Source organism: Rhineura floridana, chromosome 5 (genome assembly GCF_030035675.1).
Source record: "Rhineura floridana isolate rRhiFlo1 chromosome 5, rRhiFlo1.hap2, whole genome shotgun sequence".
Taxonomy (NCBI): domain Eukaryota; kingdom Metazoa; phylum Chordata; class Lepidosauria; order Squamata; family Rhineuridae; genus Rhineura; species Rhineura floridana.
Window position 1 is genome coordinate 185,923,015 of NC_084484.1, and position 23,714 is coordinate 185,946,728.

A 23,714-nucleotide genomic window follows, 5' to 3' on the forward strand; every position below is an offset into this window, starting at 1 on the left:
CCCCACCCTCTACTCCCAAGGACCCACACATACCACACTGCGTGATGTAGTCGATGCATCGGTCCACAATGATGGGGACGTCCGTCTCCGTGAGCTGTTGTTCAGACAAGGTGTCTCCGGAGCTTCCTGCGGCCTTCTGGATAGCATTGACCCACCCCAAGAAGTCCAGCTTCCTCTCGCCTTGGATGTAGAGCGTCCTGGTGGACAGAAGTGGGAAACAGGGCATGAAGAGACAATGGGGCATGGCGGCATTACCTCAGCAGGCATTTTAAGTGAGTTTTCCCATTTTTTTCTGGTTACTGTAACTGGTTTTGAATCTTTTGTAATTTTATTGTACACCTATTAGAGATTATTTCTTTATTATTCATTCATTTATTGATTTATTAAATTTATAACCTGTAGGAGCCCGGAGTGGGAAACAAAACACTAAAAACACTCTAAAACATCCTAAAAACAGACTTTAAGATATATTAAAAACAAAACATCTTTAAAAACATATTAAAACAAAACATCTTTTTTTAAAAAACCTTTAAAAACATATAACAAAGTAATTCCAACACAGATGCAGACTGGGACAAGGTCTCTACTTAAAAGGCTTGTTGAAAGAGGAAGGTCTTCAGTAGGCACTGAAAAGATAACAGAGATGGCGCCTGCCTAATATATAAGGGAAGGGAATCCCACAGAGTAGGTGCCGCCACACTAAAGGTCCACTTCCTATGTTGTGCAGAACGGACCTCCTGATGAGATGGTATCTGCAGGAGGCCCTCACCTGCAGAGCGCAGTAATCGACTGGGTACATAAAGGGTAAGACAATCTGTCAGGGTAAGACTATGGTGTTAAGCTGTGAATAAATTGTTGAAATAAATAAAATCCTGGGCAATACAGGGTTGCTCCTTCCTCTTTCCGTACAGCTAGAGGAAGGGGCTCTCTAGCCCACTCTGTCTAGCCCAAAGGACTCTCCTCAGGTTACACACCCTCGCCAAGCCACAACCTCAGTCATTTAAAACTAGTCTTAGAGATAAGCCTGGCTCAAATGAAGCCCTGCCCCCCTCCTTGGGGTGTGTCCAAAGGTCCCCAGCAAGCTCAGAGGCAAGGAGAGTGGTCCAGGGCAGGAACAACCTAGCCAAGCCCCAGAGTGGCAACAGACAGCTTCGGTTATGGGGCGGTATACAAGTGCAATAAATAAATAAACAAACAAACAAACTGTGATGGGTCCCCTCCAAGACGGGCAGGTGTTGAGTTCTGGAAGGTAGCGGCGGTGAAGGTGTGGCACAGCACAGAAGCTTGCATGGCTTCTCCTAGTTGCTCAGAGTGGACAGCCAAGACTAGAAAATTCTTCTTCTAGGTGGCCAGCCAGGCCCCTAAAAATCCCCCCGATTCCCCTGGGCTGGCCAGCTGCAATCCCTCTTCCTGCCACTGTTAGGGGGGCACTAAGGAGCAGCAGCAGCAGCAAGAGCCAACCCAGTTTCCTCCCACTGCAAGCGTTTTTCTCGATGGTGCAGAAAGTAAGGCTCCTGGGCTCAGCTGCCAAGTTCTCCATTGGAGCCCACCGGCATCTTACAACCACAGAGATGCATTCCCTTCTCCAGGCTCCTCTCTGTTCTTGGAAGCAGGAGGGTACAAGTGTGTGTCAAGGGAAGCTGCCAGACCCCCATGTGACTGTGAAACCCTCCATGTTACCCATAAAGGAACACCTCTTCACTTTACAAACCTGCCCAGATAGTAAAATAATCATCAGAACCTGAGACAGGCCCTTTCTGATGGTGGTTCCAAGGCAATGGAACTGCCTATTGGCAGTTTACCTGGCACCCCAACTTTGACTTCCTTTAGGCACTTTGTTAAAACTTTTTTAAGAAATCCCAGGTTTTTTGTGATTTGTAGATTGGGCAGTGAGTTACTTCTGAAAAAACTGCAGCAGTGAATCATCAGCTATTTTACTGTTTTGGTGGACTTTGCAAGCCACCTTGATTGGCAGGCAGAATACAAATATTTTAAAATGAATTAAGTAAAGGAAAGAAAGCTCCATCAGGCTTGAAACGCAGCTACTTGCTGTTCAGTTTTTATCCCATCACAGTCTTTTCACCTTCTCCTTTCCACCAGCACAAGGACTTCATTGTCACCCTGGACGGCTGCAAGGCAAAGATCAGCATTAATATTTAAGGTCTGCAAACTTCTCTCGATTTCAGCAGCCTTCCCCAACCCAGCGCCCACCAGATGTTGTTTGACTACAACTCCCATGAGGCCCAGCAAGCACAGCTGTATGATGACAGGGCTGGTGGGAGTTATAGTCCAACAACATCTGGAGGGCGCCAGGTTGGGGGAGGCTGGCTTAGTAGGTAGACCAGACAAATGGCTTTAGCTGATTAATTGGGGGGGGGGATTTTAAATCCGTGGCAGCAAGAGAAGAGGGCACGCTCTATTTTTAGTTCTGGCATGCTATTATTAACAGGGAACTTAAAAGTTAAGTATTATAACAACTTTCTGTGTTCTTAACTGATTAATCAAGTAATCCATTAAAAGGCAGGAGACCAAATGATCAACTAAAATGCTGTCTTTATTGCTTTCGCTGCATTTTTTCATGTTTTATTGTGAACCGCCTTGAAATATTTTTATGAAAGGCTGCATACAAATATTTCAAATAAACAAATAGCACCACTGAATGTATTTTGGTTTAACTGGATTTATAGTTTTTATAGTTTATTTAAAATATTCATAACCCACCCTTCACTGCAGTTCAACACCAGGGCAGGAAACAATAACATAAAATTAAAACCAAGAAATACAAATCATAAAATGGAAGAGTAAAAAGGAGGAAATAAAACCACAACAGAAGCAGCGATCATTATCTTACGACAATGGAACCAATGACCTAGAGAGGTAGTGGGCTCTCCGACACTGGAGGCCTTCAAGAGGCAGCTGGACAGCCATCTGTCGGGAATGCTTTGATTTGGATCCCTGCATTGCACAGGGGGTTGGACTGGATGGCCTTACAGGCCCCTTCCAACTCTACTAATTCTATGATCTTCAAAATCCATCCAGGTAGTAAACCTCCCACAGGGGCCGGCTGGAACAGGCAGGTTGTCAATTGGTGCCGAAAGCTCAGAATTAATCCTACAGGCCAAATCTAGGGCACCCTTGGGGGGATGCGGGGAGAACAGGGAGCAGACACACACATACAGAGGAGTATTGACAACACATGACGTGCATCCCACTGGAGGGATAAAATACCCTGTAGCATAATCTCCCTTCTTCACCCTTCTCTCTAGGAGCAATTTCTGCAGGAAAACCTCTCACAATGGGCCTTGTTTCTAACAGAAAATGCACAAATCAGGTTTGAACCAGCATTGGCTCCATGCAGAGCAGGGGTTCCCAAACTGTGGTCCGTGGACCGTCCGTGGTCCGCTGCGTGTCCCCATTAAGTATTCACATTGGTTTTAACTGTGTTTTTCTTGCTTCTCTAATTTCTTACATGGTATTTTATTGCATTGCAATTTGAATTCTGTGGAATGCAAGTGGTAATAGTATAGAACAACAATGTGAGAGAGAAAAGAAGGAATAAAAGCACAATGAAAAACAAAACAGCGCCTAGCACCGAGCGTTACAATCTAGGCAGAAAAAATCTTTAAGCAGTCCACCGATACCATCAGCGATTTTCAAGTGGTCTGAGGGGGGGGGATGTTGATGTTTCAGGACCCCGATTTAGAGCCGTGGGCCTGGGGAACCAAATGCACCTTCCAGGCCTCTGCGTCTGGCCACATCCCGCACTGTCCCTAATTCACACCCTGATTTTGCCTGGCTAGAACGTGTCCGCAAACTCTGGCAGTGCTTGTCTGGATGAAGGGCAGAGAGGGGTGTGTGAGAGAGACTGTACGGTAAAAATAGCCCACTCTACACAGATCAATGTACATTCAGTGCTCCTCCCATTTTGCCTCCAGCGCCACCCACCACTGGCATGTGGCCCTCAGAACCAGGGCCGGCCCCAGGCATGCCGCCCTGGGCCCTGGCACCTACACACACACATGCACGCCCCACCTACCTACCTACCTGGCAGGTGGAGAAGTGGGAGGCTGGGCGGGCGGGTGAGTGAGTGAGTGAGTGGGCGGGACAGCGGGGAAAGGCGGGCAGGTGGGGGGAAAGCGACCAAGGGAGTGGGCGTGGGTGGGCCAGCAAGCCGGCGGGCAGCTCCCTCCCCACAATCCGTGGCAGGAAGCCTCCCGCGGAAGGGGAGTGCTACTCCCCCACCATAGTGAGGGCCCCTTCAGGAGCCCCTGTGGGCCACAGGGCCCTCAGCCAGGGCCCCACCTGGCCACCCTTTGGAGCCGGCCCTGCAAACATTGTCCAGAAGGGATTGTAGCCGTTGGGCTTTAAAAGGTTCTGTACTCCTGATTTAGAGCATCCAATGAGGTTTATCCAGGGACTGGCCAATTGGGCGTAGAATCAGAATGGATTCATTCTGCCGAAGGGGAGGGTGCGTGTGCATCTCTGCAGGAGCACTGCACCCTTGCACTTCTAGCCCCAGGTCCCGGTTACTCACAGAGCTCCTGCAGCTTCCTCAAGTGAATAGCCTCCTCACTGCCTTCCAAACAGGCATAGAGGGTGGACTGGGCCAACGCGAACCAGCCTTCCTTGGCTCGCTCCAGGTTCAGGCCGCCTTTGTATTGGAGCCGCCCGAGGCGCTCGAAGTCGTGCCCCAGCAGGCCCTCAGCGGCAGGAGGGACAAAAGACTGGAAGGAAACACAAGGGAACTCTGTCAGAATCAGCCACGTGACTGGGTGGGGAGTGGAGGGCAGAGGGAGGAAGGGGGTGGCATGTTTCCGGCAGGACCCACAAGAAAACAGATCTAAATTAGGACTGCACCCAAGGCCCCATAGGTTGCCTGCCCCTCCCATTGCCCAAGGCTTTGCCTCCTTCTCCAAGGCTAAAATCAAAACGACATCTGGAGAGCAGCAGGCTAGGGAAGGCTGGTCCACCCCCCTTCTGTGCGCCCCTTGATCCCATCCCATCCAGTTCCCCATGGCTGCCTCGCTGCCCTTGCCATTATCCCTCCCCTCCAGCACCTAACCAACGTCTCTCTCTTCTGCCTCCCCTGCTGCCTTCAAACATGCCACTCTCTCCGCCCCTCTAGCCTCAGAAAGTTAAAAATCCCTGAGCCTGCCTTCCCTCTCTGGCTGCTGCCGTTTCCTTTCACCTCCAAACTCCTGGAGGATTGCTGCTTGCTCCCACTGCCTCCAACTCAAACAGCTCTTGCCCCCACAGCCTCCAATCTGGTTTGCTCCCCCACCCTCCACCAGAACTGCCCTCAGGAAAATCACCAGTGAGCTCCTCATTGCAAAATCTAAAGGCTTCCAGTTCATTCCAGGCCTGGCGCCAGCATGTTGAATGCACGGGCAAGTGCCAGGGCCCATGTGCTGCTGGCTGTTGCCACAGGGAACTGGGGGAGGGAGCGAATGGCCCAGCAGAGGAGCAGAATGCAGCTCGGGGCTGGGCACCCAACCCTCACTGGTGCCTCCATCTTCATTACATGGCCCTTGCCCCCAACGTGCACCCAGCCAGGGCTCACACCTGGAGGTGGGCCTGCAGCACTGAGGGGTTGGGTTGTTTCCCATCTGAATCCCAGGTGATGTCACAACTCTGCAGGCCGTTGCTCAGTTTTTCAGAACCAGAGAAGCGTCTGCCAGCTCCTCACCTTTGCAATGCATTTGACCCACTCCTGGATCGCCTCGGGGATGTCCAGTCCAAACAGGTAGAGCCTCTCCGATTCGATGTACACCTCAAAGGTGCTCACGAACCTGCAGCGAGGGACAGGAAGGAAGAGTCAGGGAGGGGAGGAGCACTGAAGTCAGGAGTGCTCCTTCTTTCAGGGCGCAGAGCTGGGCCCACCAAGAGGTGAGGCAACCCCATGGGCCTGGGGAAAAGACAGCTGTGTGGGCATGCGGGCGTGAGAAGAGCCCTGCTGCATCAGAACAAAGGCCCACCTGGCCTGTCCCATGCCCCTCACCTTCCGCAAGCTCTTTTGCCGGGCCAGAATGCGTCCTTGAACTGTGATGGTGCCTCACACTTGCGTAGATGGACAGGCGTGTGTGCGTGCAAATCCCTGACTTCTGTGAGGCTGGAGAGCAGCCTACTATCCAAAGGTAAGAATCACATCTACCGCCCCGTCCACCAGTGGCATGCGGCCCCTGGAAGGCTGCCTATGACGACATGTGGCCCTCAGTCTGAAAAAGCGTTCTCTGCCTCCACTGCAGGCCAGCGTTCTGCCTCTGCAGGAGTCTTGCGCTCAGGGAACTCTATAAATTAGTTACGCTTCCTGTAGCTTTATCATTTAGAACCCACGTTTCTTAGCATCCTATGGGTGGGGGTCGCCCCCATGCAGGGAGAAGGAAGGCCAGCTTACCCGTGGGTATCTGGCAGGTTGTTCACAAGGCATGCCACCTCCTGCATCCTGATCTCCCCGTTCGGCACGGTGTTGGTGTTGCTGTCATAGTAGCTGAAGATGCCATCGTGGAGGCGGCACCAGCGGCGGCTGAATTCTGCGTGGGGAACGTGGCAGACATTAACCCCAAAAAAGTGTGCGCGGATGTATGCGCATGCAAGCATGTGTCGAGGAAGGGAAATGCAGAGCGCACCTGCTGCTTGAGAGAGACCCACCACCGATCACCTCAGAACAATGCAAGGAATGGCCCTTTTCATTAAGAGATGAGCCAAAATGTGTGTACTGACTTCATGGCCCTGTTTGTGGTTTTCATAGGTTTTCAGAGGAGCACCGCACACAGCATGCATACAAATCGTTTGCCCAGCCCTGTGGTGATCCTGGCAGGGGTGATCCTGATAGCAGCAGCGGCCACACTCTCCTCCCTCTCCAAAACCCATTCAGAATGAGGGCAATGATTCCTACCCTCACTCTGAATCAACTTCGTGACATCATGTTGCCAGATTAAGAGGGCTGCCCTCACTCTGAATGCACGTGCATGTAAGAGCAACTGCAACATGGCCCTCAATTGGCTGGGATTATGGTCCCAGCCAGACAGGGAAGAAAAAGGTGGAGGGGGGAGTTTGTTTTTGTTTTACAAAATGGCACCAACAAGCTACTGCCACGAGGAGCAGAAAAACTGAGAACAAGAGTGAATGGGGACAGGACAGGTAAATATTGCAAGGTCTCAGGGAACATGCCCTCCCCCCCAAATACTCCACTTTTGTGCCAAGAACATTCAGTGCATTTCAGCTGCTGACACAGAACACAAAGGACACTGCCGCAGACTTCTGCATAGGGCCAGTGTCTGCACCATATCCCAGGCACAGCTGAAGGCATCCTAAGAACACTGGGTCCAATTTCAGAGAAGGGGCAGTTTCTAGGGCTGTCTGTCTTGACAGTTGCCCAGGGAGATTTCTTTGTGCAGAATTTAAATTCTGTGCCCAGGCAATCCAGGTTCTGCTCAGAGAAAAGCTGGGTTCTGCGACCTGCAGAATTATTCCACCACTTCTCCTAATTTACATCAATTATGAGGAGAGACTGAAAGAACTGGGCATGTTTAGCCTTGAGAAGAGAAGACTGAGGGGAGATATGATAGCACTCCTCAAGTACATGAAAGGTTGTCACACAGAGGAGGGCCGGGATCTCTTCTCGATCGTCCCAGAGTGCAGGACACGGAATAATGGGCTCAAGTTGCAGGAAGCCAGATTTCGACTGGACATCAGGAGAAAATTCCTAACTGTTAGAGCCATACAACAATGGAACCAATTACTAGAGAGGTAGTGGGCTCTCCAACACTGGAGGCCTTCAAGAGGCAGCTGGACAGCCATTTGTCGGGAATGCTTTGATTTGGATTCCTGCATTGAGCAGGGGGTTGGACTCGATGGCCTTATAGGCCCCTTCCAACTCTACTATTCTATGATTCTAATTATGCTGTGAGGCTTCGGTTTTTGCATTACTTACTCTGTTACTGCCAGCCACCTGGGGAGGAACAAAATACTATGCAAAGGGGTGGGGAGCTCTTACAGCTCCATCAATTGTGGGAAATCTTAGGGTTATATCCAACTTAGTTCTACTCAGAGTGGACCCCCTCCCCTGAAATGAATGGGCCATGGGCTACTCCTGCCCATTAGCTTCAGTGAGGCCCCTCTGAGTATGGCTAGCATTGGATGCAACCCTAATTCTTCAGCTCCCCTCCTGGCTTCTGAGATGGCAGCAGGCCCAGGCACTTTCAAACATACTACAGAAGCTGTAAGATCCAGCAGCTTGCTCAGCAATCGCAATTAAAAGGTTTTCAGGAAGGGGGATTGCAAGCCCGAAGCAACATTCTGCACATTTCCCCCGAAACACAGCCTCTTTGGATTCCCAAAACAAGTCATGCCAGAGGAAGTACTAACCATTGACTTGTGCCTCTTCTCCACATTTCTGGCTGGTAGGGGGCAGGAAGAGGAGAACTTGTGCCTCTACTGGAAACCATTGGCTTAACCCTAGGAAGGCCCCGACCAGTACAGTAAGTGCTCCCTAACGCCTCAGAGCAGTCTCGTCCCCCTAACCCTTGCCTCGTCTCACCTTCCCGGGATTTCCGTTCATGGAGCAGCTTAGCCATGGAGGGCGCCTTGTAGAGGAAGCCATTGTGAGCGACGGAAGGCAAGATGACTGAGTAGTGCTTCTCAATGCTGGTGCCCACGTCCAGCTGAGGGGTCTCTGCCAAGGCAAAAAGAGAGAGGTGGAAGAGTCGGAGGCAAAACTCACAGGAGTGGTCGCTGCCCAGGGACACTGTCCCAACAGCCACTGGCAGGGCCGGCTGGAAGGCAAGGAAGGATGCCGTCAAATCAGAGCAAGGAAAGCAAAACACAGGCTGCATAGGACGGGAACAGAAACAGTCTGGACAGAATCCATCCATCCACACACAAAACAGTAGCCACAGAATGATGATGACCCTTTTCATCTCTCCATGAAATTGTCAAGAGACCTCTCCCTATTTTATTTTGTTTTTTCTTGCAGAAATATCTTGGCCATCCAAGAAACAAACCTATAAACCTAACTACCGCCTCCTCCCTGAAGCGATTCAGGAAAGTTACTAAAAAAGCCACTCCAAAAATGTGCATATGTTGATTGTGGTTGCTACTCTCCAGTATTAATCACTTGCAAAGTCAAACAACAGATACCAAATTTCAAGAAAATAGTCCACAATTCTTTCACCACTAAGTACTTTCATCCTTTTTGTCAGCTTCTCTAGTAAGCTATGGCCTAAACCTTCCTTCTCCACAATATAATAGAGAAATGGTCTGAGGTCTTCCAGTGCTGGGCAATAAGGTGCCGTGCGGCCACAATGAGAAAGGTAATTAATTCCTTGTGCAGAAGTCCTTCTTGCTCCTCATGAAAGATAGTTAACAATGCAAGTTGTGGCATACACATATACATACACACACAGAGAGAGTTCTCTCTCCTCGGCCAGCAGCCTTCCTGTGCTGCTCTGACAAGACAAGAAATAGGAGGAAAGGGATTGGGAAGGGCCACACCAGATAACGCTGGCCTGCTACTTCCACATGCCCCCAGCTTAGCTGACTCTGCAGTCCCAGGCACTTTTAAGTCAAAGAGGCAGTCTTGGTGCCACCAGGAACTCAGAGGCAGAGTCACTTTGCATGAGCCATTGAAAATGGGATGGCTTCAAAAAAAAACTTTCAGCAGCCTTCTTCAACCTGGTGCCCTCCAGATGTTTTGGACTACAATTCCCATCAGCTCCAGCATCATACAGCTGTGCTGGCTGGGGCTGATGGCAACCACAGTCCAAAATATCTGGAGGGTGCCAGGCTGGAGGAGACTACCCACTTCAGGCTTGCCAACCCTCTGCTCTTCACCCTCCCATTGCTGCGACACCGGCACCCTTTCCTATCGTCCATGGAAGCTATTGGGGTCTCAGGGATGGCAGGCTTGCATTCTTTGTGACAGTGGTAGACACTTGCAGTGCACTGCCAGTTATTTAATTTGTTACTGCATTTTTCACATGGCGGGGGATGAGGAGGAGGGGAGAGGCACTTGTAGGATTTTCTGCCTCGGGTCCCCAAGTGAGTTGATCAGGCTTGGATCCCACACAGGAGGCAAGCAGAGAGAGAGAGAGAGAGTCGCCATTTGCTGCCCTACCTCAGACAGCGAAATGCCTTCAGCTGACCCCGTTCAAGAGACCCACTGTGAGAGAGCATGGGATAGCAGCCTCTTCAGTCACGTCAGTCTTTGGTTCTTTTCCCAGTGTCGAATCAAAGGCTAGCATGAACTAAAAGAGACAAAAGTCCCCCCCTGCCCCACCTTCCCAAGGTAAGAGCCTCTTGACTCATCTCTCTTATATCCTCCAAGCACAAACTCCTGTTCCAGGTAGCATCGACTCTAGCGTGCCAGGGGAGGAGAAAGAGGAAAAAACAAACAGGCCTCCTTTGGGGCAAGGTCTGGAAATTTATTTATTTCATTTATATCCCGCCAGTCCTCCCAAAGGAGTCCAGGGTGACAAACGCACAAGTGATGAAACAAAACACCTAAAAAACAAAATTCCTGGTGCTCTCCAGATGTTTTGGACTACAACTCCCATCAGCCCCAGCCAGCACATCGGTATGAGGCAGCTTCCAATGTTCCTAATAATTCAGCCATCCCCAGGGGAATTTGATCGGGAGGAGACTGAAGTCTAGAGCAGTAACTCATTCAGAGACGCAGGAGGCAACCTCCTCCATGGGTGGGGACTTTGGGGCAACCATTTCTTGGCAGTTCTCTCATGGCACAGATTGGAGATTGCTTGGCTAAAAGCATCCTCACTCTCTCTCTTAAATGAAAGCAAACAAACTCCCAAGATAGGAGCCCAGGGTGGCAAACAAAAGCACTAAAAACACTTTAAAGCATCATAAAAACAGACTTCAAAATATATTAAAACACAACAACCATTAAAAAACATATTAAAACAAAACATCTTTAATAACATTTTTTTAAAAAAGCTTTAAAAACATTTAAGAAAAGGTTTTACAAATATATTAAAAAGCAATTCCAACAGAGATGCAGACTGGGATAGGTCTCTACTTAAAAGGCTTGTTGGAAGAGGAAAGTCTTCAAAAGGCGCCGAAAAGATAGCAGAGATGGCGCCTGTCTAATATTTAAGGGGAGGGAATTCCACAGGGTAGGTGCTGCCACACTAAAGGTCCGTTTCCTATGTTGTGCAGAATGAACCTCCTGATGAGATGGTATCTGCAGGAGGCCCTCCTCACCTGCAGAGCGCAGTGATCGACTGGGGATGTAAGGGGCAAGATGTTGCACCACTTGCATGGTGCAAAAAGTGGAATGGGTGGAATGCACTGAACTACAACTCCATAGCCCTAGCAACCATGGCCAGTGACCAGGGATGATGGGAGTTGCAGTTCAGCAACATCTGGAGTGCCAAAAGTTCCCCGCATCTGATCTAGAGCATCGTGGTTCCTACTCAACAGGTATCCTTCTACCTTGCTTTCCGATCTTTCACTTTAAAACAAAGGCCACTATTCAGGTAACTCATCTTGTCAACGCAAGGATTACTGCTAACGAACAGAACTTCGCCCCTTCTCCTTCCCCCGTGTGCACCTCGTGCCCTCCCCAAATCTGCTTCAGGGGTTTGGGAGAACCTCTAGAATCGATTAAGGGGGTACGCAGGGGAGTGGAGGGAATGGGGGGAAGTTCTATTGCTCAAGCCGTAATCCTTGCACTGACAGAGCAATTGCCTTAGCACGACACTGAATACAACCCAGCGAGTGCAGGATGCCGCCTAATCCACTAACTCAACTGTTGCTGTTTTTGACTGTTTCAGGTCCCAAAGCAGCCAAAGCAAACAGCAATGGGGGCGGTGGGAGAGGAGAGTCAATGCAAACCAGATGTCTGCAGGGGGGAAAAAGAGCCATCAAAGCTTTGCGTTGCACACGCAGGAGCCTGTATATTTTTCCAGTCTGCCTCTCTATGTTTTTTAAGTTACTCAGCCCAATCATTGCCCCATATATCTTAAGAGACAAGACTTTGGGTCCTCCCTGCCAGTAATTCGTGCTTTGTGCTATCCAGAAAATAGGAGGGTGTGGGGAGAGATCTGGCGCAGGCTGCGGGAACGGATGATTGTCTGTCTCTCGCTGGGATCTGAGCTGCACGCTAGGAAGGGTCAGCAGGAGGCTTTGCTGACATCGCCAAAATCAGTGACTCAGAAGAATCGTCCCTGGTAGACGGTGAAAATGGACTTGTGGACAAGGAAGCCACAAAGCTGGGCTTGGTCTTTTGTCCTCAGAAGCTTTTGTTTCAAGTCCTGCCTTTGCATGAACTCCCTGAAAAAGCTTCCAAAATTTCCAGAACGGATCCCTTTTTCTCGCTGTGTTGAGACAACTTAATAATGTAGTGTCCTCCTTATTTTGTTTTATTTTATTTTAGGACACTACAAGCATGCAGTGACCCAGAAGCCACCTTTGATTTCTGCTGTTGGTTGTTTTTCCTTAAATACCAGCAAAATCTACAGCATTCAGTTGTACACCTCCTGCATGTTTCAAGTCTGTTTTCAGATTCAAAGAGGAGAGAAGCAGTCCTTCCTGGGAACCCCAGGCGAAGAAGCAAAGGGACCAGAAGAGCGGTTTTGCAGGCTCCTCTCTGCAGGAAAAAACTCTCCGGTCTGGTTCTTCCATTTGGTGGTGGTGATGGGAACATGCAACGACAGCACACCAAAATATATATGCCCCTAGACAAATTCCTATGTGCTGGCCTGAAGTATATAGCCTGCTTGGACTGCACTGCCACACCATTCACACTTTTCAACTGCAACGTCTTTTCTACTCGCTGCTTAGAAAAAGCTGATGACAGACCACTCAAGAGTCCCTGCCTGGAATCTTATTTCAAAGCTGTCCCACAATACCCTCACCTGCCCCTAATTTTCTCCATCTGGTCCTGCTGTTCTAGATATGGCTGTAACTGGATGAAGAAGGGGCTGATGAAAGCCACTCTGGTGCCTGCCAGAATCAAGAGTGGACCTGCAGATGATCCTATCCCTCTCTCAGGGAGTAAATTATTATTATTATTATTATTATTATTATTATTATTATTATTATTATTATCATCATTATTATTAGATTTATATGCCGCCCTTCCTCCCAGCAGGAGCCCAGGGAGGCAAACAAAAGCACTAAAAACAGTAAAACATCATAAAAACAAACTTTAAAACACATTAAAACAAAACGTCTTCAAAAATACTACTTAAAGAAAGCTATCAAAACATCTTCTAAGATTAAAAACATTTTTAAAAAAGAAAGTTTAAGAACATATTCAAAAGCAATTCCAACACAGATGCAGACTGGGATAGGCCTCAACTTAAAAGGCTTGTTGAAAGATTAATGAATCCTACGGCTGGTCAAAGTCACAAAGAGAGTGTCTTTTGCCCAATAAAGACACAGCAAATTAACAGTGGTGTGAACTTCGCCAGATCCGTGTAGGGGACCATGAACGAGAGAGAGAGAGAGAGAAATGCAAGTAAATATTTACATATGCACACATACCCAAGAGTTGGGATTGTGTATTGTCTAGCGGTTAAGACACTGAGCTAATAATCAAGAAAACTCCACTCCACCATGAACTGTTCCCATCAGCCTTTCCCAACCTGGTGCTTGCAAGATGTCTTTGACTACAACTCCTATCAGCCCAGCATGACACGGCTGTGCTGGCTGGGCTGATAGGAGTCGTAGTCCAAAATATCTGGAAGGCATCAGGCGGGGGAGGCTGGCCTAAGTGGTCTTTGACAAGTGACTCTCTCTTGCTCAGACTCCTCTGCCCTTTGAAATAGGCAGCAACATTGGTCTGCCTTGCAGACTTTGCTGTGTAGATTACAGACATATAGTTTATAAAATACTTTGAGCACTCTAAAGTAATCCCAAATCCCTAGACAAGACAGGGTTCCTTGGAGGAATTTTGGACTTGTCAGAGGTAAAGCAGAATCTGTAGCTTGTAATCAGAGAGAACTGTTTTATGCAGAAAGCTAATTCCTTTTAGCTATTCCCACCCCCATAAGCTTTCAAAGGTACTTAGCACAAATACCTCTGGGCCTGTTTGTCTGCAATTTGGTAGGCTTATTACCCAGGGGCACCTCATTCCTGTCTGCAATCTTCAGACCAAATGCCCACAAAACACTAGGGGAGATTAAATGATTCCTTTTTTACCCACCCCAAAACTGTTTCAGCTGTACTTGTGGGGAAAAAACACTGCAGCTATCAGTGCAGCGATCAAATTGGGCAAGATTGGTGCCCTCTGAAGGGGCAACCTTGCCTGCAAATTTCATCCAATTTTGCCCCAAAATAAAAGTTATAGATGTTTGATTTTTTTAAAAAAAAAATAAAAACTTGAAAAGATATCTTGCACAACAGCTCCTAAATTTATATCCCTGTACTTTGGAAGGGTTTATCCAATCTGGAGGGGTTCCCAAGCCTATAAATTTAATCCATTTCTGCTTACAGGAAAAGAAGTTATAGCCCCTTTTTAAATGTCCCAGTGGCGAATTACGGGAATGGGGAATGCAGCAAATGCCTTACCTGGGCAGACCAACACATGCTGTCTTCCAAAGCAATGGATTGGGGTCCGAACCAAATCCTGTGGCCCATGCGCACCCATGCTTTATAACGTTCTATATAAAAGCTAACTATCAAGATCATTATCCCACTGGTCCAGAATACGAATGCACGAATGAGTCAACCAACAGGGAGTAAACAAGATTCACACATAAGGGGATAATCGAGCAGCCCTTAGGTGTGTCCAGGCACAACCAAACAACCATCACAGGCTGGGGCTCAATTTGCAGGACACCACAGGTGGCGTGACAACTGCTTGTAGTGGGATAAGTCACCTAGAACGTCATCATAATCAAGGTCTGATGAACTTGTGCCATGTCAAGATCAGCCTCGAAAGACCTTCTCTCCATCCCACCAGTTAAAACAGCCAGACTGGTGAGGCCTAGGGAGAGGGCTTTTTCAATTGTGGCCCCCACCCTGTGGAACTCCCTCCCAAATGATCTCCGCCAGGCCCCTTCCATGATGAGTTTCAGCCAGGCCTTGAAGACCTGGCTCTTCAGGCAGGCTTTTGGGGTGGGCTAGGTTTTATCTTCATTGTTTTTAGATTTTTAATGTCTAATGTATTTGTATGTTTATTTTGTACGTCGCCCAGAGTGGCTGGATAACCAGCCAGATGGGCGACTAATAATAATAATAATAATAATAATAATAATAGTCTGCAAATGAATTCCAGTTCATGTGCTGATCTGCATACAGAGCATTCTCCAAGACAGTTTTGAAGGGAAAAGGAGAATAAGGCTATCAATGGCTGGTAGCCACAATAGCTATGCTCTGCCTTCACGGTCGGAGGTGGTATGCTTCTGAATGCCAGTTACTGGAAACCGCAGGAGGCGAGAGCACGCTTGCACTCATGTATTGCTTTTATTTATTTTATTTATTATTTGACTCATATTCCGCCTTTCCTCCCAGCAGGAACCCATTTTGGGCTTCCCATCAGGGCATATGGATGACCGCTGTGAGAACAGGATGCTGGACTAGATGGGCCACTGGCCTGATCCAGCAATGTGATGTGGCTGCAAAAAAGGCAAATGCTATATTAGGTTGCATTAACAGAAGTATAGTTTCCAAATTGCGTGAAGTATCAATTCCCCTCTATTCAGCATTGGTTAGGCTTCATCTTGAATACTGTGTCCAGTTCTGGTCTCCGCACTTCAAGAAGGATGCAGACAAACTGGAACAGGTTCAGAGGAGGGCAACAAGGATGCTCAGGGGACTAGAAACAAAGCCCTATGAGGAGAGACTGAAAGAACTGGGCATGTTCAGCCTGAAGAAGAGACGGTTGAGGGGAGATAGGATAGCACTCTTCAAGTACATGAAAGGTTGCCACATAGAGGAGGGCCGGGATCTCTTCTCAATCGTCCCAGAGTGCAGGACACGGAATAACGGGCTCAAGTTGTAGGAAGTCAGATTTCGACTGAACATCAGGAAAAACTTCCTAACTGTTAGAGCCAGACAACTATGGAACCAATTACCTAGAGAGGTAGTGGGCTCTCCAACACTGGAGGCCTTCAAGAGGCAGCTGGACAGCCATCTGTCGGGAATGCTTCGATTTGGATTCCTGCATTGAGCAGGGGGTTGGACTCGATGGCCTTATAGGTCCCTTCCAACTCTACTATTCTAGGATTCTATTCTTCTTCTTAAGTCCTTATGTTCAAGGATGGGAGGCAATTGTGCATCTGTCCTCTGTAACTTGGCACCACCCACTTCTAGTCTCAAACTTGTCCCAGCCTGTGGCAAACTTTGCCAACTGAACATTCCACAGTTTATGAAGACCACACAGAAGCATACAAAAGGGGGAGGGGGAAGAGCTTGGTTTGTCCACATCTCACGTTTATGGCTTACAACCTAAGTGTCAAGGTGAGAGCACAGAAAGCAGCCATCTGCAGCGGAAGGACTGCGGATTTTGGTTCACTATTCAATTCAACCAAAAACTGAGCAGACACAAGTTAACAGCTGTTAAGCTGGGGATGGTTGTGCTTTCCTCTGCACGCCCTCAAAAGCACTCTGCACGCCCTCAAAGGCACTCTCTCATTCCTTCTAACTAATTGATTATTCTTAGTTATTCAGTTTATATCCTGCCATTGCTCTGAAGGAGCCCAGGCTGGCAAACACATCAACAATACATCGTTTTCAAAAGTACTCTAAAAACAGTTATAAAACATTCTCTCAACCAGTGATCTCAGGGTTGCCTTTCAGCTACCAGACACCTAGGTAAGCAGGAATGGTTTTAAATTCCTCCTGAAAGTCAGTAATGAGGGATATAGGTGCACCTCACCAGGGAGGACATTCCACAAATGGGGAACGGCCACTGAGAAGGCCCTGTCGCAGGTGGATGGCAACTGGGCAGCCCCCGGCTCCACCAACAAGGACTCACCTGCAGATCAAGGGTCCAAGATGGTTGAGATTACTACACATGTTCCGCTGAAGACCACCACCTAAGTCCAGTGCAGTGACTACAAACAGTGGCAAGTCCAATGCCCCTGGAAATCTGGTAAGCGGAGCCGAAAGGCCGTAATTCAGTGGAAGAGCCTATGCTTTATGCACCAAACATACCAGGTTCAGTTCCTGGCATCTCCAGCTGAAAGAATCTCAGGCAACAGGTGCTGGAAAGACCTTTCACTGCCTGAGACCTCAAACAGCCGCTGCCGGTCACAGCAGACCATATTGGTCAAGACTCACAGCGAATCTGACCTTGCGTAAGGCAAATCCTGATGGGATACAGGGACAGCCAACACCAACTGTTTGCACCCCACATCTCAGGGATCCTGCTTCTAAATATGCTGGGCTCTAGCTCAGAGAACAGGTCCTGGAGCCAAGCTGAAGCAAGCCGTGGCAACGATGACGACACTTTCACAGACTGCCTCCTTCCTTCAGGTACGTGCCGTTTGGCTTGCGATAGACACGCACCTATTTGTACGCACCGCTCATTCCAGCCCCTCCAGCAAAATTCCTCCACCCTTCCCTGGGCCTCTCACCTGAGGTCTTGTTGTGCAGCAGGAACTCCATCTGCAGCCTCTGGCCGGCCTGCTCTGCTAAGGCGATGGGAGACGGGTGACTGGGGTCCCCCGAATAGCAGCCCACCTCGGCCCCACAGAACAAGAGGGAGAGGGTCTCTGCCAGGTCACTCGTCGTCACAGCAGCACACAGGGCCTGTTGCGGTGCAATGGAAGAGAGTTAGCCACACCGGAGAGGGAGAGATGAGTGCAGCACAGACAGGAGAGTGAAAGCAGGGGGGAGAGATCCAGACGTCTGCTCAGAGAGATGCAAGCGCGCCATTCTTAAAGCAACATCAGCCGGGACTGGAAGAGAGCATGCAAGGAAGGCAGGATCAGCAGCCGAACGAAGCAGAAACAAAGGGGATCTGACTGGGCAAGAATGTTCACAGAGTGACGTTCCAGACCTCTGGTGAAGTCAGGCAGCCAGGGAGAATGCCACAGCCTTTTAATCGGAGGGAAGGAGGGCAAGCCAGCCCACGGGTGGAATTCCAGAGTCCCTGGGCTGGCCTGGTCACTAGCCAGAAGGGCCGAGGGTGGAGACTAGACTTCCGTGCAAACGGAAAAACAGAGGAGCCCCAGGAGGGAAGGGAGGGGGAGAGGGAAGTGGCTAGTGCTGAAATTCAATCCAGTAAGGTCAGATCCTGCATACTTGGCTCTGCTGGGGCACAGATACTGGGGGGGGGGGGAAGGGGAGGTTACTTAGCCTCCCTTCTCCCAACTTTGCCTGGAGTTATACACAAGCTACAAAAACAATGAATGAAATGTGCCTTATTCCTCTTCTGAACGCTCAAAGCTGCTCTTTTGAAAATGACTAATGACTGATGACCTCCATACAAGGGGGGGGAAGGGGGGCCGTGGAGGAAGTGCCTCACTCCCTCTGCTCGTTTGTCCTGAGCCTGCACAACATGATATGATCCAACAGGCCAAGAGCAGCCCACAAAGAGCTCAGCAAGGCTCTTCGTGCTCCTAAGTGGTCCTGCAAAAACAGGGGGCGCTGCCAAGCTCACAAGTTGCATTGTGCAGACCTGGATCCTCCGATGGCTGTAATCTCGGGACAGATTTCTGCGCAATCTTAGCAAATTTACACTCCACGCAGACTGCACAGATCCATAATTGCTGCCAACTCCAAATGCTGCAGTGCAAATAAGAGTCGAAAGCTCTCTCACACTTCGGTTCGATCAGACCTCCACTCTCTTATGGCCACACATCGGTTCTGCCTCATGTTTATTTCATGCCTCTCGTCCAACATCTGCCTTACCCCATTTGTTCCTCCTGATGCTCAGCACAAGCACATCAATTTTATTTATTTATTAATTTATTATTTGATTTATATCCCGCCCTTCCTCCCAGCAGGAGCCCAGGGCGGCAAACAGAATCGCTAAAAACACTTTAAACCTCATAAAAAGATTAAAAGCATATTATTAAAGAAAACATACTAAAAGCAATTCTAACACAGACGCAGACTTTTCTGCCGTCACTTTTGCTTGTCATTCTGGGCATGCCGTTGCCTGTTACGCCCTTTTACAAATCCTCTTCCAAGCCTTCACGAAAAGGCTTTCCTCCCCTGGTGCACCCCAACCTTACCAGTTGTGCCCCCTCTATGGCCACTGAAGCCTCCCCTACCAAGTTCTCAGGATTCTGATACCAGCAAGGCCAGCCTTTTTTCCTGTGAACGGACAGGGTCAAGGGTTCTTGCTTTCTCCCTTTATCCATATCTACTCAGAGGCCTTATATGTTGAAAACTAGTTCACCTAAACTCACATGTTTCCAACTGCAGTCGTCAAAAGTAAACGGATTAATAGATAGAGACCTCATCCAAGGATTCTTAGCAAGTACCAGAAATGGAGACATAATAATTAAATGCTATCATGGCCAATAGACTTTAGAGAGCATGAAGCAAAGAGCTTATGTAAGTGCATACCCTAATGTGACTCAGGACTCTTAATGGGTATCTTGAGTTTACATGCAAACTTTGTGGCCTTAAATTAAGTTCTCACCATTCATGGAAATGGGATAGAGAATGGATCATGCACTTAAGGAGAGTCAAGATATGCTCAGCCATATATAAACTGGCAATTCCTGTCTCGTTTGCCCAACGGAGCCGTCCCAAGGAGGGATTTGCTGCACTTCACTGTTGCTACTGGTTTCTCCCCACAGCGAGCAATCTAGTGCTGGGCTGTGGGTCAGGGGCTATGGGTCAGAGGGGATGTGTACTTTTTGGGCAAGTTCAGTTGCAGGGAAATTGCATTGCCCAAGACTAGAAGAAAAAATGCAAGTTGCTGAGTCTGGGAAAATGCAATTGCCTTCCACCAAACATTCCATCTCTGGCAGTTCTTCCAGCTCTCCCCAGCTGGAGTTATGACAGAGAGTGGCTCATCCACACAGCAGCTTATTTATTTATTACATTTATATCCCACCCTTCCTCCCAGAAGGAGCCCAGGGCGGGAGTTTAATGGGGACTCAGCGCAAGCCACACATACAAACGTTCCGCACAGCAGCTACGAACCGCCGGGCATCATCCTCATCAAAACACCATCCCATATTCCCCTCCCCCACCCCGTTTAATCCGGACTTGCCTCTTTTTTTTTTTACTTTCCACTTTGTTAGGATTTCCCACAAAAACGAACTGCAAATCCTAACAAAGTGGGAGAGTAATATAGGATGGCATTTTGATGAAGACGACAACGTGTGCATGCTGCACAAAGCTTGTGTGCACAAGCCGACAGCGCCCACAACAAACTGCTGTGTGAAAACACCTGAAGTGGGAAGGGAATTAGCTTGATTTTAACACGTTGGTCCCTGAACACAGGGACCGAGGAAGTCGCCTTAGAATGAGTCAGGCCACTGATCCGTTTTGCTCAGTACTGTCTCCACTGACTGGCAGCAGCTGTCTAGGGTTTCAGGCAGGGGCCATTCCCAGCCCTACCCAGAGATGCCATTGGAGACTGAAGCTGGGAACTTCTGCATGCAACGCAGGTGTTCTGCCGCTGAACAGCTCCATGCTCCAGACTGAAACCCTCACTTGAACACATCTGTCATTCCCTTTGCGGATTACGGTCTGCTTCTCCTGCCCTTGCCCTCCAGTGTTCATCGTAATGGAAAAGAGATCATAATTAGTGTTAACGAACGGTGAAAGGTTAATGGAATGTCTAGCAAACTACGCTGCAGGGTGTGTGTAGATATACCGCATGGATCCAATTTCCCCGCTGAACGGCCGTCTCTGGGAGGCTGGCCCCAGACGTCCTGCCCTGCAAAGTGATGCTCACAAAGATTAGCCCTCATTCAAAACTGAGGACTGTCCCCCCCCCCCAGCCTTCTTCCTGTTAAACTGGTTTTGCCTATTAAACAGGGAGAGCCAGGAATTGTTTCTTGCAGGGCATAGAAAATCACAAGGTGGCTTCTCCTTCGCGCTCCCTTGTTCTGAATGGGGCATGTGGTACCCTCCATTTTTAGAAATGGAATAGCTTTACAACCAGGTATGTGGACAGACCAGCCTTCCCCAGTCTTGTGCCCTTCAGATGCTTTGGACTACAATTCCCATCAGCCCCAGCCAGCACAGTCTAACTTTGGGCTGTGTGAAAGAGGACTTCCTTTCGTCTGACCTTTTTTTAAAACAAAAAAAGTTTTGGAGGCTCCTGTACCCTCCTGCACAGCTGAGTTAGTGCCCTCCCCCCTACACACCGTCACGACCTTTAATGGGTTCTTTGCCCATGTAAACGCTCCCTTGATTGCAGGACACGGGTTCTCTGGGCTGGAACAGAACAGCACCACTCTTACACACACACCCCAAGCGCGAGCACAGCATCAGTGCTAAACAGGCCCATGCATGCCCTACTGAAGGGGTGGGAGAAAGGAGAGCAGCTGTGTTTTGCTGGATTGCACCCCACGGCCTGTCAGTTTGTAATAAAACAGGGAGTTGGTCACTCCAGACCGCAAGAGTGAATCCCCTGGAACTCGTACTAGCCAAGCCCATAAACATGCGGTCCAGAGTGGTCTGTAATGGGCTTTTAAAAATCCCACCAGATCAGGCAACTGGGCTTGCAAGGAGCCCTCAAATGCTTCCAGCTTCCTTTATGCATTCATTTCCAGCTTCCTGACAGCCTAGGCTTCCTAGGAAAAAAAGCAGGGGGAGGACAGAGAAAAAGGCCCCCGTTTCCCACAGCTATAAAATGCCTTTCTGCCGCACACCCTGTACTGGCAACATAGGAAGATGCCTTATGCCAAACCAGAGCACTGCTCCATCTGGCTCAGTGCTGTCTACACTGACTGGCAGCAATTCTCTGGGGTTTCAAGCTGGGGACATTTCCAAGCCTACAGATGCCATTTGGGATTGAACTTGGGATCTTTGGTATTCAAAACATGAACTCTTACTGCTCATCTGTGGCTCAACAATCCTGCCCTGGGTTCAGAATGAAAATACCTCCAAAATCCTTCAAAAGGCAGCAGCACATAACCACCCAGAAGCGACTGGCGGTGCAGGAGCCGGACTACCCACCTGGCCTCTCAGTGCCAGAGGTGGATGAGTGGAAGGTCAGCTTGGTGCAGCCACAGCGATGGAGCCAACCCAACACTCCCACCACTCACCCTGCACCACGCTGGCCTCGCCACCACTTCACCTCTTGGTATCCAGCAGCGATTTCACTGCCTGGAAGCCAGGTAAGCAGCGCTGCCCCACTGAGCCCTCCTTGCCCCATGCCCACTGCTACTGCCCAGAGGTCCTGCCCCTTCCCCAGGCTCAAATACCTGGCCTGTGGCTCCTCAGAGACTACTATTGCAGGACCTGTTTTGATAAGGAAAGGCCTGAGGTGGAAACTGTCACAGTGCATGTCTACTCAGAAGCAAGCCCCGCTGAATTCAATGGGACTCGCTGCCTGCTAAGTGCGTTTAAGCCTCAAATGTGAAATATGACCTTAGTTTCAAGGGACGGTGGCTGCATTTCTATGTCTCCACTGGTGGTGATGAGGATGGTGTTTCTAAGAACAAATAATCATGGGGAAATATACATAGGGATTTCTTATCCTGTGGGGACATTTCCTTGAGAAAGTTTAAACTCAGCTACAGAGGTGAGGGAAAGGCACTCCGCATGTGTCTAGAGGCACTGCATGCAACAAGACAGAAAGGCCAGTGCAATGCATGCACATTTCCTTAGTTTGTACAATCGATACACAAAGGCCACATTCCACTGTTGTTTGGAAAGTATTCTAGGCGTCTTGCCCAGAACCAGATCCGGCACAGGAGCCGTAAAGAAAGGCTGCTCCGCCCCCACTCCCTTCTCCATCCAGATGACTCCATTTGTCCCCCTGCCAATCAAAACCTGCTTACTCTGCAGAGGCCTGGGGGAACCGGCCTTTACACCACGGGGGTGATCTCACGCCCTATCCGGCAACCAACCTTGTTGAGCTCCTCCTGGTTGCCGAAGAGCGGGTGGTACCGGCGGTACTTGCCTTCCCTGTACTTGGCCACCAGGAAGCGCCTCCGTTCCTGGCTCTCGCTTCTGGGGCTGATGGTCTCGCTGGGGGGCACGTTGGCGGCCCAGAACTGGTTGGCTACAGCATTACCAATCTGAAGGAACAGCTGATGACACAAAAGCAGAGCAATATGAAGACCAGCCAGACGTGGACGTGCTATGTGAATTGCCCTCTACACCCAACTCAAGGCCTCTGGGAGCTTGATCACCACCTACCAAGGGCAACCAGGGTGGCACAGTGGTTAGAGTGTTGGGCTGACACCTGGGAGTCCAGGGTTCAAATCCCCACTGAGCCAAGAAGCTTCCTGGGTGACCTTTGGCCAGTCACTCTCTCTTAGCCTAACCTACTTCACAGGGTTGTTGTGAGGACAACATCAGGAGGGGGAGAACCATGCTCGCACACCAGCTTGAGCTCCTGGGAGGAAAGGTGAGATATAAATGTAACAACGACAATCACCTGTCCCTGGCACAGGTTGTGTAGATTTCTGAGGGACAGGTTTCTTAATCTGGACATTTTAAGTGACAAGGTTTCTCTGATTTTAAAAGGCAAAAATACCCTGAGCTAGGGATGGAAAAGAATGTTGTTCAGTCCGTATTTTGAAGTACACCGACCAAATCTAACCCTCCCAGACTAACACACAGATTGGAACATAATTACCCTTCAGATTTCAAATGCCTCCGAATTT

The 23,714-nt window shown here is 49.1% G+C and overlaps 1 protein-coding gene across 11 annotated transcripts in view; it reads right to left on the reverse strand.

Moving 5' to 3' along the window:
• Window positions 1-23,714, reverse strand: part of ARAP1 (ArfGAP with RhoGAP domain, ankyrin repeat and PH domain 1) — a 185,498-nt gene that overhangs the window by 30,167 nt on the left and 131,617 nt on the right. For all 11 annotated transcript variants that reach the window (XM_061629148.1, XM_061629149.1, XM_061629150.1 and 8 more), the window contains 8 exons: window positions 22,953-23,135; window positions 17,541-17,715; window positions 8,540-8,674; window positions 6,395-6,530; window positions 5,687-5,789; window positions 4,535-4,724; window positions 2,084-2,129; window positions 34-197 (listed from right to left, as the gene is read on the reverse strand). In XM_061629148.1, the coding sequence (XP_061485132.1) occupies window positions 34-197; window positions 2,084-2,129; window positions 4,535-4,724; window positions 5,687-5,789; window positions 6,395-6,530; window positions 8,540-8,674; window positions 17,541-17,715; window positions 22,953-23,135 (1,132 nt within the window). The remainder of the gene's footprint in view (window positions 1-33; window positions 198-2,083; window positions 2,130-4,534; window positions 4,725-5,686; window positions 5,790-6,394; window positions 6,531-8,539; window positions 8,675-17,540; window positions 17,716-22,952; window positions 23,136-23,714) is intronic.